General features: G+C 59.0%; 1 protein-coding gene across 1 annotated transcript in view; it reads left to right on the top strand.

The window, feature by feature from the left end:
• The window catches only part of PKP1 (plakophilin 1 (ectodermal dysplasia/skin fragility syndrome)), a 45,829-nt gene that overhangs the window by 19,931 nt on the left and 12,952 nt on the right, over positions 1-12,946 (top strand). Inside the window, 3 exon segments of the mRNA NM_001287161.1 lie at positions 7,938-8,332; positions 11,001-11,145; positions 12,043-12,250. Coding sequence (NP_001274090.1) covers positions 7,938-8,332; positions 11,001-11,145; positions 12,043-12,250 — 748 coding nt within the window.

The following is a 12,946-nucleotide window of genomic DNA, read 5'->3' as shown; positions in this document are numbered from 1 at the left end:
CATAACCACAATGTCTCCTTGCCCACCGGTGTCCCTTGGAGCAAAAGGTCTTCTAGCCCAGGTCTTTGGGCAGTGGTGTTGCATCACACAGCCGAGGAGCTACCGTCTTCCTAAATGTCTCTAAGGACCTCCCAAAATAGGCCAAAAATGGGGGTGGGGGGCAGATTCCTCCTATGTCTTTAGCCCCTGGGGAAGGGGCTTCCTAGGAGTCAGGGCCAGCAACTAGCCAGATGCAGGCGGAGCCCCTGCAGGTGCCCCCTAGCTGCAGGTGCTCTTCGCCATTTAGGCTCCGTTCAAGTCACCAGACCTCCGTGGCCCAGCGGCAGGAGGACAGACACCAGGAGGGAAGTTGGAGACCTGAGTTCTGGTTCACCGTCTGCCTCATCTTAGCCATGTGGCCTTAGCCAGCCATGTGGCCTTGAGCTCTATGAACTTAATAAATGCTCCCAGAGAGCATGCGGTTGCTGCCGTCTGCCCTGACGCTTCACTGGAGGCAGGAGACGATGGGCATGCTGTCAACAGGAGTCTCCAACAAGATGACGACTGGGGAGCTGTTGGCACACTGTAAAGCGCCACGCCGGCTGAGATGTTCTTACAGTCTGCTCAAGGAACTTCAGGGAAGTGCTCCATGTAGGCAGGTGTGCATATGGGAGTGTGTGGCCACGGGCACACGGGCTCCTCTTCCAGAGTGGAGATCCAGCACCCAAGCCCTGGAGGATCCTCCTTTCATGTGAAATTCTCTGCTTCCTCATCAGCGGGAGTACTTTCCTTCCATGGTCGGTGTCTCCAAGGAGCTCTGTTCTGGGCCACGTAAGCATCTGCCCCTGAGGATGTCCCCACTTCACAGCCCAAAGGCCCTCTTCTTCTTATGTCTGGAAGCACCTCCTGGGCCAGTATGTGGGAGGTGGTCAAAGGGGCCACTGAGCTGCCCTCGGACTTCCAGCATGGGGTGCGGGGTGCTGAACTTAGCGGGATCGTCCTGACCCTCGACTATGCTCTTCCAGGAACTGGTGTATCCTCTGAGATTCTGGGATTATTTCATGTTGAAACCTTATAAGGCTCCTTCCCAGGATGAACAGTTACAGGGACAGTGGGGTCAGCCTCTGGGTTCAAAAGCTGTGACCACAGAACAGGGGGCTCAGAGGGCAGGATAGTCATGCCTCTGACTTGTCTGACATGAAAGAGAGATGGCCAAGGTCTGAGGGGTGTCCTTTGCCACGGGGTCTGTCCTCACAAGAGGTTAACACCTGCCGGGGATTTCCTTTCCAAAATGTAACAGAGATGTGTACACATGAAACTTTAGGTCCTTGCTCCCCAAACCTGTCCTAAGAAGCTAAGAAAACCCACTTGTCAGATGTGAAGGGGGAGGAGATTCCAGAGAAGATTTTCAGAAAATCCACGTTTTCCTGCAGGTTAGCAGTGAGGCAGAGAGCAGGGCGTGGAGACGGAGCTGGCTTCCCAAGGGCCACAGTGGTTTGTTCCCACGGCAGATGTCATGGAGCGCCCGCCCGTGGCAGGGTGCTGGGGTACACAAGACATTTTGCACCCTGGTGCCCGATAACGCCGGGAGCCGCAGGGGCCTGACCCTCCCACCAGCCTGGGACTCAGACTTGGAGCCTCAAGCCCAACAGGGCAAGATGCCTCCTTCACCGGAGCTGTGAGCTCCCTGGAGGATGTAGCACCATCTTGAAAGACCCACAAGCTACAGCCTGGGGTTTTTATGGTCTTTTCTAATTGGGCTGCAGTTGTCCAGATGCTTTGGAACCAGAAACTGGATCTGAATTACCCACATTTCTTACTATTGCCCTGATTGATGCAGGCCCCCAGTTTCCACCTCTCAGAGGCGACGAGGGACGCTAACCGTTATTAACCAGATCTCTGAGGGACTCTGCACTCCCAGGATGGGCATCAAAACTTTCATGGGTTTGAGTTGGGGTTTTTTTACATTTTAAAAATTCAGGTGATAGAAGATGCCCGACACCTGACATCAGGTTGTGCCTGTTGTGCCTCACCTGACCGAGTAGACCGATCTACCAGCCTCTGTCCTTCGGTTTGCAAACTGGGATTCCCTCCTGAGTAGGTGCTGCTGGCCTCAGGGTGCTGGGATGGAATCATGGGGCCGTGCCTCCCTGGCCTTAGGATGCCCCAGCAGACCCACCACCACCACAGCCACCTCCAAACAGAACGGGCTAGCTCTTTGCCTGGATGTCAGGGCTTTGGCTTGCGGGGGGAGGGGGGGCCTCTGCTCTCCACACTCCACACGAAGCTACGTGCCAGAGAAAGGAAAGGAGGACCAGCCCGGGGTGGGACCCCCTGCTCCCCGCCAGAGAGGGAGTGGGGCCCAGGAGGAGACTGGGATCGGCACTCCTGCTGCTGAAGTCCCACCTTGAGTGACTCAGGCCCAGAGGCTCTCGTCTCTCCCTCCCTCCCTCCCTCCCTCCCTCCCTCTCTCTCTCTCTCTCTCTCTGACTCAAACTGCTCAGTAAGCAGCTCCTCTCACCCAGAGAACTCCCCGCGCCCTGGGGCCCTGATTGCCCCCTGCTGGGCAGCCCCTGCTGAGCGAGGCCATGCTCCCCAGACCCCCCAAAAAAGTGGAGCAGAGCTGCCGCACTGCACCGTGAGGCCCCCTCTGCCCCCAGGGACGAGCCAGCGGCGCTTGTGCCTGGTCCTGGCTAAAATCCCAGGAAGGCGAAAGAGAGCCCCTGCATGCCGGGCACAGAGGGGGAGCAGGAGGCAAAGGGGGTCCGTCCTCGAGGCGTTTTCCATACAGGTGCTTTGTCGTGGCTTCGCCGGGCCCCGCGCGTGTGCTCTGGCTCTCACGAGGAGGGCGTGGGGATTCCACTGCTGAAGGTGGCCCTGCCGGCACCCGCTGGGTGTGTGACTCGCTGGGGAAGAGCAGGGTGTGTCCTGCTGGGAGCCGGTTTGGCCAGCCCCACCTTGCTGGCAGAAGCGTGCTTTCAAAATGGGCTAATAGCTGGGGACACAGACACTCTTTTCATCTCGGTCTGCCCAGCACATGCTTGCCTCCCTCTGTCTGGTCAGCCGCGGCTGGAGGAGAACTCTCCAGACTCCGCCAACCAGCTCGGGAGGCCCAGGTCAAGAGGTTAGGGGAGGAATCCTGGTCCCCCACGGCCGGAAGCCACACGTGGAGCCACCCCCACAGGCGGGCTTGCCTCCTCCGGAACCCCTCCGCCTTCCTGGCGGCTCATTTCGTTGCCAAGGATCCCCTGTGCCCACGGAGGCCCGAATTCCTGTCCCTGGCACACATTCCCATGGCAAGTCAAGGCACTCCTTTGGGCGCTTGCGATGAGGCCAGCCCTGTTCTAGGCACGGCGAAGGGCGTCTTTACCCCGGAGGACTTGGGGAAAATGACCATCGCCAACCAAAGAACGCATGAGGTCACAGCCAGTGGGGGTGTGCAGATGGGTCAGTCTGGCTCTGGGCACAACGGGGATCCAGAGAAGGGGCCTTGGTTGGGTCAGAGCAGGCTTTGTGCAGGTGACTGGAGAAGAAGCCTTGGAGAAACAGGATTTGGGAGGAGGGGCAAGGGAAGCGATGCAGGATGGAGGAGAGGCTGGCAGACGCAGGCCACGGCCTGTGTCATCAGACGGCATCAAGCCATATGTTGGGGGGGGGCAGGGGTGACCGGATAGACAAGGGCCCAGGCTGGTGAGTTTGTCTTGCAAGAGGCAGCGGGCTTGTCAAGCAAGGAAAGCTGTCTGAGGAAGGTCAAGTGGATGGCACCACCAGGAAGGCCCCCGGGTCCCAGAGGCCAGTCGGGGGCTGGCGGGAGTCCCTGAAACTGTTGAGCAGCAATCTGAGGCATGCTGGGGCCACGGCCTGGGCGGTGGGAGGGGGAAGGAGGAGTCAGAAGGGATTCTCAGTTGGAAGGACAGAAGGATGCCATCTCTTCCTGAATGGCTGGACACTGTCGCGTCCTAGGACCTTGGGCCAACTGGAGCTCCTCCAGGTCGGGGGCCTCTTCGGACTGTCTCAGGGAGAAACTGACTCTAGTCAGTTCTTTGAGGCCCTGGGCCTTGTCCGTGTTAGTCTGGTCACCCTCCCAGACTCAGTTTCCTTGCCTGCAAAGTGAGAGGGTTGGCCTCTGAGCCTTCCTGACGTGAGGAGGAGCCGGAAGAGGGGGCAGGACTCAGCAGGACATAAATGACAGGTTTTCCAAGAACGAAGGGGAGAAGGGGAGAAAGGGAGTGCCAAGACCTAAGTCATCAGCAGAAGGGGGGGCAGAGCAGGGCCTGGGCGGGAGGGGCTTCTTGCAAAGGATAGCTCTGTCCAGGGCATCTGGAAGTGCCATCCAAGTGCCGACCTCCCGAGACCCCGTGCGCTTTCTCCCAGGTGGAGAAACATGTCTCTCTGGACACACCCTGGGCTTCCCCTAGTGTCGGGCCCAGCCTGGTCTCTGGTTGAGGGTCAGCTCTGCCCACCCCACCACCCGGGAAGTTGAGCTTCCAGCCTCTGGAAGCTCATGCATGGGCCATCCATCGAGGCTGGAGTTTCCCAAGGAAGCCTGAGATAACCAGACGGGGTGGGGGTGGGGGGCGGGGGGTGTGTGTGTCTCACTGTCCTTTGTATTCAAAGCAGAGGACGCTGCCAGCAGATCACTATCTGAGTGTGGGGGTGGGCCTGGGAGCCCCGGCCTGGGCAGTGGAGCGCTTGCTCCTCGCTGCTGGGGGCACATGTGCACGCTGCTCGGATTCCGGCCCAGCTGCGGCGGCTTGCTCAGGACCTGGGGGGCGGGGGGGGGGGCGGGCATCTCACGGGGCGCGATGACGGCGAGGCCGACCGGCGTCCAGGGCCTGGGGGCCAGAGGCAGCTAACCCTCCCGCAGTGCTGGGGGCAACCTGCCCGGTGAAGAAATGTCCTGCCCCACATGCAGCCGGCACCCACGTCAGGAACACCGCGTCGCTCTGTCATAAAGCCGAGCCCGCTAATCACGCTCCCCGGAACCCTTCTGAGCCCCGTTCTGCAGCGGGGTGAGCCCAGAGGAGGGCGGCCCCTCTCCCGCACTAGCCTGCATGGGCTCATCCATGTGCCACCCTGCTCCCCCTTTCCTATGGCTCGGGTCATATAAAGCCCTTGGCCAGGTCCTAGAGGCCACCGTCTGTCTCCAGCCTGAGCACCGGAGGGCCACAGATGTCCCTACTGAACAAACATTTACATCATGCGCTGTCCCAAGCACTTTACAAACATCCATTCACTGCATTCTTCCCACACTGGGTACAATTATAATCCCGGTTTTATAGATTCAAAAACAAAACAAAACTAAGGCGTGCTGTGTTTAATTAAGGTAGCCAAGGCCACCCATTGGGTCGTCGACTCTGCCAGGGCTCAGCCCCGGGCGGAGCGGCTCCAGAATCCCTGGTGTTGACCATCGGGTCTCCCTCTGCCCAGGGGGCTGGAGCAATGTAGCTGGGGTCCCAGGATTCCAGCCTGATAGAAACCTGGAAAGGTCACGGGCCATTGGTCTGAGCCTGGGAGGGAGACCGGACCCCCTGCCATATGGGGACGGGAAAGGGTCGGGCAAGGAGGAAGCCTGGCTCCCACCCGTCCAAGGACAGCACAGGGTCATGACGGCACGGAGGCACCCACGGCTGTCCTCAGCCCCCAGCCACCGTAACCCCGGGGCCTGGGTGACGCCGCTGGGGTGTGGCTGGCGGGGGTCAGGAAATGCAGTCCCACCGGGTCAGCCTGCCTCCTCCGCCACAGCTGCTCCCCCCGCGCACAGCGCCCTTCCCCGGGGCTGCCCACCCTCGCCGAGACTTGGCAGGGCCGCCCGCTGCTCCTTTTCCCAGCACAGGAGAGCAGAGCCCAAAGCCTCTGTCAGGCTTAATCAGCATGATCACATTTTCACTGGGTTTGGTCCAGGATGAGCCTTTGGGCTCCTCATCAGGTGTCTGAGATGACGTCCAGGAGCGTCATTTACTGAGAACAAGAGAGTTCCTTGTTGCATTTCCATGTGCGGCTTAGCCGGCCCCATGGGAGTGCTCAGCTTGCTCTCGCAAGTGCCATCATCACCTTCCCCACCCAGGGAGGATGGAGTGCAGAGGGGTGTGGCCACTGGCCTAAAGCAGGGGAGGCCTAATTGCATATTTTGTGCGAGGTGCACATTCCATGTCAAAAATGCTCAGAAAATTGCCCCCACTCCTCTTCGCTCTGCCTGTTATTGTCCACTTAGGCCTCCCCAGCACCTGCACACCTGTTCCCTTTGCGGTAGGTTGGTTTGACCCAGTTTGGGGAAGAAAACTGCCCGCCTGAATGCCCAGCCGAGCATGTGGGTGGACGAGGTGGGAGTGTCATTGCCGAGGTTAACAGTGTGTGGCTGCTGACTTTGGGTGCCACTTGTGACTGGGACCTTGACCCACGGGGGATTTCCCCCACAGAGATGAAAGGCAACTGGCCAAGACAAGGCCCCTTCCCAGGCTTTTGCGGCTACAGCTGGTGTGAAGGACAGTGAGCCAGTTTCCCAACCACGTCCCCTACACGCGTGCACACACGCACTCACACTCATGGGGTGGGGCAGGCAGGCTCTGGGCTGCTAGACTTGGCCTTGGCTCATCCCAGCAAAGGTGAGATCCAAGTCAGCACCTGTGTGGAGACACTTTATCTCCGCAGACTCGGTGTTGCCCTCTAGTCTGAGGACAAGTCGGAGCACGCAGACCCACCACCAGCCTGTGAGCTCCTGGGAAAGTCCCCCTTCCACAGATCTGTTCCGAGCCCGTCCTCACCCAGTCTCCAGCTTTGCAGGCTCTTCCCCGGGGGGGGGGGGGGGGGGGGGGGGGCAGGGGGGCTGCCTCCCCAGGTGAGCTCACACAGAGCCCTGGGGGTCGCCCCATGTTTTCCTGCCAGATGGAGCCTCTGCCCAACCTCTCCCTCCTGCCAGCCTGACAACAAAGCCAGAAGACCCCCGCCCCTTATACCCCACCCTAAGCCCCTGGGCCAGAGCCCTTGTAAAAGAGAGCCCAAGAGCAGAAGCGTTTGCTCCCTTTGGCCTGTGAGGGGTTCCCCTGGAGGGCCTGTTACCATTTGCTTCTTGCCCTGGGAGAGGAGAGGCAACAGTTCAGCAAAAAAAAAAAAAAAGAATAATAATAATAATAATAATAATAATAATAATAATAATAACAGTGCAAAACAGTTCTGGCCAAAAAAGGAGGAATTTCCCCACGCTGCGTACTGATGACCCAGGAAGGCTGGCTGTGTTGGAGGCTGCCGGTATCTGGGGATGGCACAGGGGGCTGAGCGGGGACGTGGGGACCTGAGCACATGCCCATTCCTCTCTGAGTTGGAAGTCCCCTGTCTTCTCTGGGCCTCTGACTCCCAGGTAGGGCTGGATGAGTGGCTTCCCCCCACAGTAAGAAACACATCGCAGCCCAGCATCCCTGTGCTGTTTCACAGCACCACATGTGTCTCTGCTCCCTGCATCGAACTCTGAGAGCTTACGTGCCAGCGTATGCTATTCTGTTCCTTTTAAAAATTTTTATTTTATTTTATTTTTAAAGATTTTATTTATTTATTCATGGCAGACACTGAGAAAGAGGCAGAGACACAGGCAGAGGGAGAAGCAGGCTCCCTGCCGGGAGCACGATGTGGGACTCGATCCCGGGACCCCAGGGTCACACCCCGGGCCGAAGGCAGGCACTAAACCCCTGAGCCACCCAGGCGTCCCTGTCCCATTTTTTTTAAATTTTTTAAAAATTTTTTTCTGTTTTTTTTTTAAATGAGAGTCACAATCGGCTAAATCGATGTCAGTTTGAAAAATAATGATGTATGAGATGACGGCCAAGGTGCCTTCCACCACAAACATCCCGGGATCCCACGATCATCGTGACACAGGCCAGGGCAGGACCGCGTCCCGTGGCCCGCTGGATCCAGGATCCCCGGTCAGGAACCTGGACTGAGCCTTTCTCCCTTTCTCTGAGCAGATCTACAACGGGACCCTCAAGCGGGAGAATGACAACAGGCGCTTCAGCTCCTACAGCCAGATGGAGAACTGGGGCCGGCACTACCCACGGGGCACCTGTACCACCACTGGCGCCGGCAGCGACATCTGCTTCATGCAGAAGATCAAGGCGAGCCGCAGCGAGCCGGACCTCTACTGTGACCCTCGCGGCACCCTGCGCAAGGGCACGCTGGGCAACCGGGGCCAGAAGACCACCCAGAACCGCTACAGCTTCTACAGCACCTGCAGCGGCCAGAAGGCGGTCAAGAAGTGTCCCGTGCGCCCGTCCTCCTGCACCTCCAAGCCGGACCCCGTGTACGTCCCACCCATCTCCTGCAACAAGGACCTGTCCTTTGGCCACTCGAGGGCCAGCTCCAAGTAAGTGCCACCAGGCTGCGTGGGGGGCGGCGGGCGGGCTGGGGGCCAGGCTGGGGGCCAGGCTGCACTCTGCGAGGCAGCTACTCACAATAGGAAGGACCACCTCGGTCCCCAGGACGTTCACCGTCCCCGCCAGGGGGTGTTCCTGGCCTTGGGACACTCTCCGTGAAGCGGGGAGACCGAACCCCGACAGCAACACGAATGCAGGAACCTGGAGGTTCTACAGGGTCTCAGGCTGTGAACAGAGCGGGGCTAATGAGAGGAGCTGGCCAGGCCAGTGGGGATCCAAGCGTGCGCCTCCAGACAGCAGCAGCACCTGGGAACATGTGAGAAATGCTAATTTCTGGGTCGTGCCCAGACCTATGGACTCAGAAACTCTCGGGGGGGGGGGGGGGGGAGGGCAGCAACGTGTGCTTTAACAAGGCCTCCAGGGGACTGGGCATCTGTGATCTTGGGCGGGCAGCTCTCTGCCCGTGTCCCGAAAGAGCAAAGCCGTGCGCCCTGATGTAGGCCATGGGAGAGGGGGCCGCGGTCCACCTCACAGGACAAAAGTCAACCAGGACAGACAGTCGTAAAAACCGAGGAACTGGAGCTAGTGCTGAGGAACAGAGGACACCTTGTCTCAACACCCAGGGACCATCAGGAAAGAGACGAAGTGGGGTGTCCTGTAAAGAGCCACAGGCACAGGGTGGCTTGGGCACAGCCACAGCGTCTCGGGCACGGGGGACGTTGGGCCTGCACTCCGGGGCTCAGAGCTCCATAAGCCTCCAAACTGCTCCTTATCACCACCTACATTGATGCCTTCATTTGACAAACATTAACGCGGCATCTACACTGCTCCAGGGTCTGTGGTAAGGTCTGGGACACGGCCCAGAGCTACCCTAGGGCGACAGCATCAGCTGATTAACCGCTTGTCCCAGAGCTCCAGGAGCCTCTCAGGCCTCATCTCTGATCCTCAAGGCCCCTTCCAGGCAGATGCTGGAACTCCCGAGGTGGAAACGTGCACGGCAAAGTGAACTCAGGGTCACACAGCTGATAGAGCATCCTGTGCTTGTCCCCACTGTGTCACAGTGTTTTCATAATAAGCTGAGCCCCGCTGTGAAGCTGGACCTCTCCCAACTACTCAAAGGCCATCAGGTGGACTTAGGATGATTTGGAGAAGGACTAAGAAGCCCTCTCTCGTGGAGCAGGGGTGGCGGCGGCATCTAGCCCGGGCTTATTGCCCCCAAACCAGAGGCCCTGAGAGGACAAGGCCTGGGTAGGACATGGAAGGGGATGTATGGCAAGCCACGTAGAGATGATGTGACATTTTCTCAATGCAGGGTACGAGTGCTACTGATACCAGAAACATCAGAGAGCTCTGCCCCTTGGGTGATTTTTCCAGAAATGGAGCTAGGATGCCACACTAAAACCACAAATATTTACTGAGCATTTACTATGGCAAGGCTGAGGCTAGTACAAACGAGGAGAAGGCTCCCTCCAGAAATGCTGGGGAGACGTCTAGTGGGGTGGGGCTGGGGCCCCAGAAGGGGCTGCCCCTGCCCTCGGGAAGTTTCCATCTCTGTGGGGAACCAGGACACACACAGGTGGAAAGGCAGCCTGGCAGTCAGGCACACCTGAGCCCTGATGTGGACTCGGCGATGAGAAGACTCTGGAGTGGACCTCGTAGGCGGCTGGAGAGCGTGCGGCAGGGCAGAGCAGAGCCAGAGCCTTGGTTTGAAATATGCGATGTTTAGGTCTGTGTCTCCAAAAAGCTGGCTCTCCGCCATTTCATGCGGTCCAACTTAACCCGGGCCCTTGGCTATTGCTGTCAGTGGTCTGCACCTGAACCTGCAGCCTGGGGAAGCCACTGTCGGGAACACCACAGTGAGCAGGTTTCAGGACGGCTAGTCTGGCAAAAGGGAGCAAAGCTCTGGATGGGGGAGCTTGGAGGAGAGAGGCAGTTCTGGGGGTCTCCTGCTGTGGGCCAGTGAGAGTGCTCATGGTCACGAGGAAGGCAGTGCCGTGAGGATGGAGCGGGTGTGAGAATTTTTATGTAAGAAGTTGGGGCAGCCCGGGGAGCTCAGCGGTTTAGCGCCGCCTTCAGCCCAGGGCGTGATCCTGGGGTCCCGGGATCGAATCCCACGTCGGGCTCCCTGCATGGAGCTTGCTTCTCCCTCTGCCTATGTCTCTGCCTCTCCCTCTGTCTCTCTCTCTCTCTGTGTCTCTCATGAATAAATAAATAAAATCTTAAAAAAAGAAGAAGAATTAGCTGGACTTTGGGAGAGATGGAGGCATCGATGGATAGAGATAGAAGGGAGGGAAGATGGATGCATGGATGGATGGATGCATGGACAGGCTCGCAGCATTCTCTTCCATTTTCCCAGCATCCGACATAGACATGAGAGATGGCGAGTGGGTGGGGAGCTTCCCCGCAGAAATAGGGCAGTTTGTCCTCAGTGCACAGCTAATTTATCTGTCTGGATGCAGACCCATGACCAGGGCGTCATCGCACCGAGCCTCTTCCCTCTGGCAGAGCTGCTCCACGGAGCGTTCTCCAAGTGGGCCCGGGGCTGCCTTGTTCTGCTTTGATGAGGCCGTGGCCGCTTGGGCATCCAGGGGGATTTCTGAGCCCCCAGCCCGGGGCCGCCAGCCTGCCCTGTGACCGCCCTCGGCCCATTGCCCACAGGATCTGCAGTGAGGATATTGAGTGCAGTGGGCTGACCATCCCCAAGGCTGTGCAGTACCTGAGCTCCCAGGACGAGAAGTACCAGGCCATCGGGGCCTATTACATCCAGCACACCTGTTTCCAGGACGAATCGGCCAAACAACAGGTAACTGCATACCTTCCTCCCCCGGAGGCCGGGGCAGGGACTGGGCCTGTCAGCCTGAGCCCATTTGGAAGGGTGGGGAGGGCAGTGGCAATTGCTCCCCTTCGCCCTGCCTGGCCGCCTGGGGCGAGGAGTCTGCTGGGCATTGCCTAAGATCACAGCTGGGCAGCTTAGCCCTCTAGCTGGGTGGACATTAGTCAGGCGTGTTTCCTCCACTGGTCGTGGAAGGAACAGCCGTGGGTTCAACAGAAATCCCCTTTCCCAACTGCCACCAGAGAATGTGACTACTTTCTACCCTTCAACTCCCTCCCCACCCCCTTTCCCTCTTTCTGTCTCGTCTCTCTGCCTCTCTGTCTCCCCCCTCCCTCTGCTCTCCATAGCTTGATCCTCTTTCGCACCCAGCACCCATGGGAGATCTCACCATCTCCCGAGTTTGGGTGGCGGGAAGGACACCTGTGGGGCTCCGCAGTGCAGCGCAAGGGTGTAGGGTCCTAGACGGGTTTCCTAGAGATTCCAGGATCCATCCGCATCAACGTTCCTGCCACAGGAGAGAGAGTTCCCGGGGGAGGGTCTGTCCTGCTTTAGGACTCTGACGCAGCTCTGTATGCATTCCCTCCCCTGGTCCTCGCCGCTGTGCTTCCGAGGAGGGAAGCGGGGCTCCGAGCAGAGGAGTGCCTTCCTGGGGTCTCCTGCGCGGACGTGGGGGAGCGAGCATCTGAGTCCATCTTGCCGTCTGGTCTGGTCGGTTGCCATTATGCCACGCTGTGTATTTATTTGGGTTGACTTGAATATTTCGGAACTGATGGTAGACTCCCGGGTCTGAGAAAAATCGCTTTGAGTAGAGTCCTTAGATCAGCCTCACGTCCTTGACCGGGCGAGGCGGCCCCCCTGTCCCAACAGGTGTATCAGCTGGGAGGCATCTGCAAGCTGGTGGACCTCCTCCGGAGCCCCAACCAGAACGTGCAGCAGGCTGCGGCTGGGGCCCTGCGTAACCTGGTGTTCCGGAGTGTCACGAACAAGCTGGAGACCCGGAGGCAGAGCGGGATCCGAGAGGCTGTCAGCCTCCTGAGGAGAACCGGGAGCACTGAGATCCAGAAACAACTGACCGGTAGGGAGCCCGAGGCCTGGAGGGCTGGCGGGGTTCCGGGGCCGCTGGCTGCAGCCCCCAGGTGGGGTGTGGGGCAGCCCCTCCAGGCTGGGCTGCAGAATCGGCCCCAGGCTAACACCCCGGGAGCCCCGCGTACCGGCCTCAGCCAGAATAGTGGTGTCCACATGGTGCGCACCCACGAGGGACCGAGATCTTTCTAAAGATAGAAGGCGAAGGGTGGAAGGCCAGGTCCAGGCAAGATCCAAACTCAGCGGAGCCTGCGATCTGCAGGTGAAGGGAGGAGGGGCGTCGATGAGACAGACTAACGGGGTCTCAAGCGCCTTCCCGTGCTCAGGCCGGGGCTCGAGAGACAGAAGGAGCTCTGAAGCCCTCAGACTGGACGGGGAAGAGGAGACCGTGCGTGGAGTGACATGAGAAGTATTTCTGGGGTGACTCTCAGGTGGAAACCAGAGAACATTAGGCAACTCTGAGTGCTCACATTCATATTAAGAGCCGTGGAGCAGTCAAGTGTGTCGGGATCACTTTCCATATTCCTAATTTTAACCTAGATAAAGAAGTCGAGGTGCTCCCCGCCCTCTAGAACCCGCAGTCTCCTTGGGACGCTGCTGGGAAGCAGGCTGAGGGGGCCAGATGTAGTAAAGCAGGCCCGCTTGGAGGGTGACCTTTCCGCAGGGCTCCGTTGCCGGAGCAGGCTGG

Source organism: Canis lupus, chromosome 7, assembly GCF_011100685.1.
Source record: "Canis lupus familiaris isolate Mischka breed German Shepherd chromosome 7, alternate assembly UU_Cfam_GSD_1.0, whole genome shotgun sequence".
In the NCBI taxonomy this organism is placed as follows: domain Eukaryota; kingdom Metazoa; phylum Chordata; class Mammalia; order Carnivora; family Canidae; genus Canis; species Canis lupus.
This window is presented reverse-complemented; position numbering and strand designations above follow the sequence as displayed.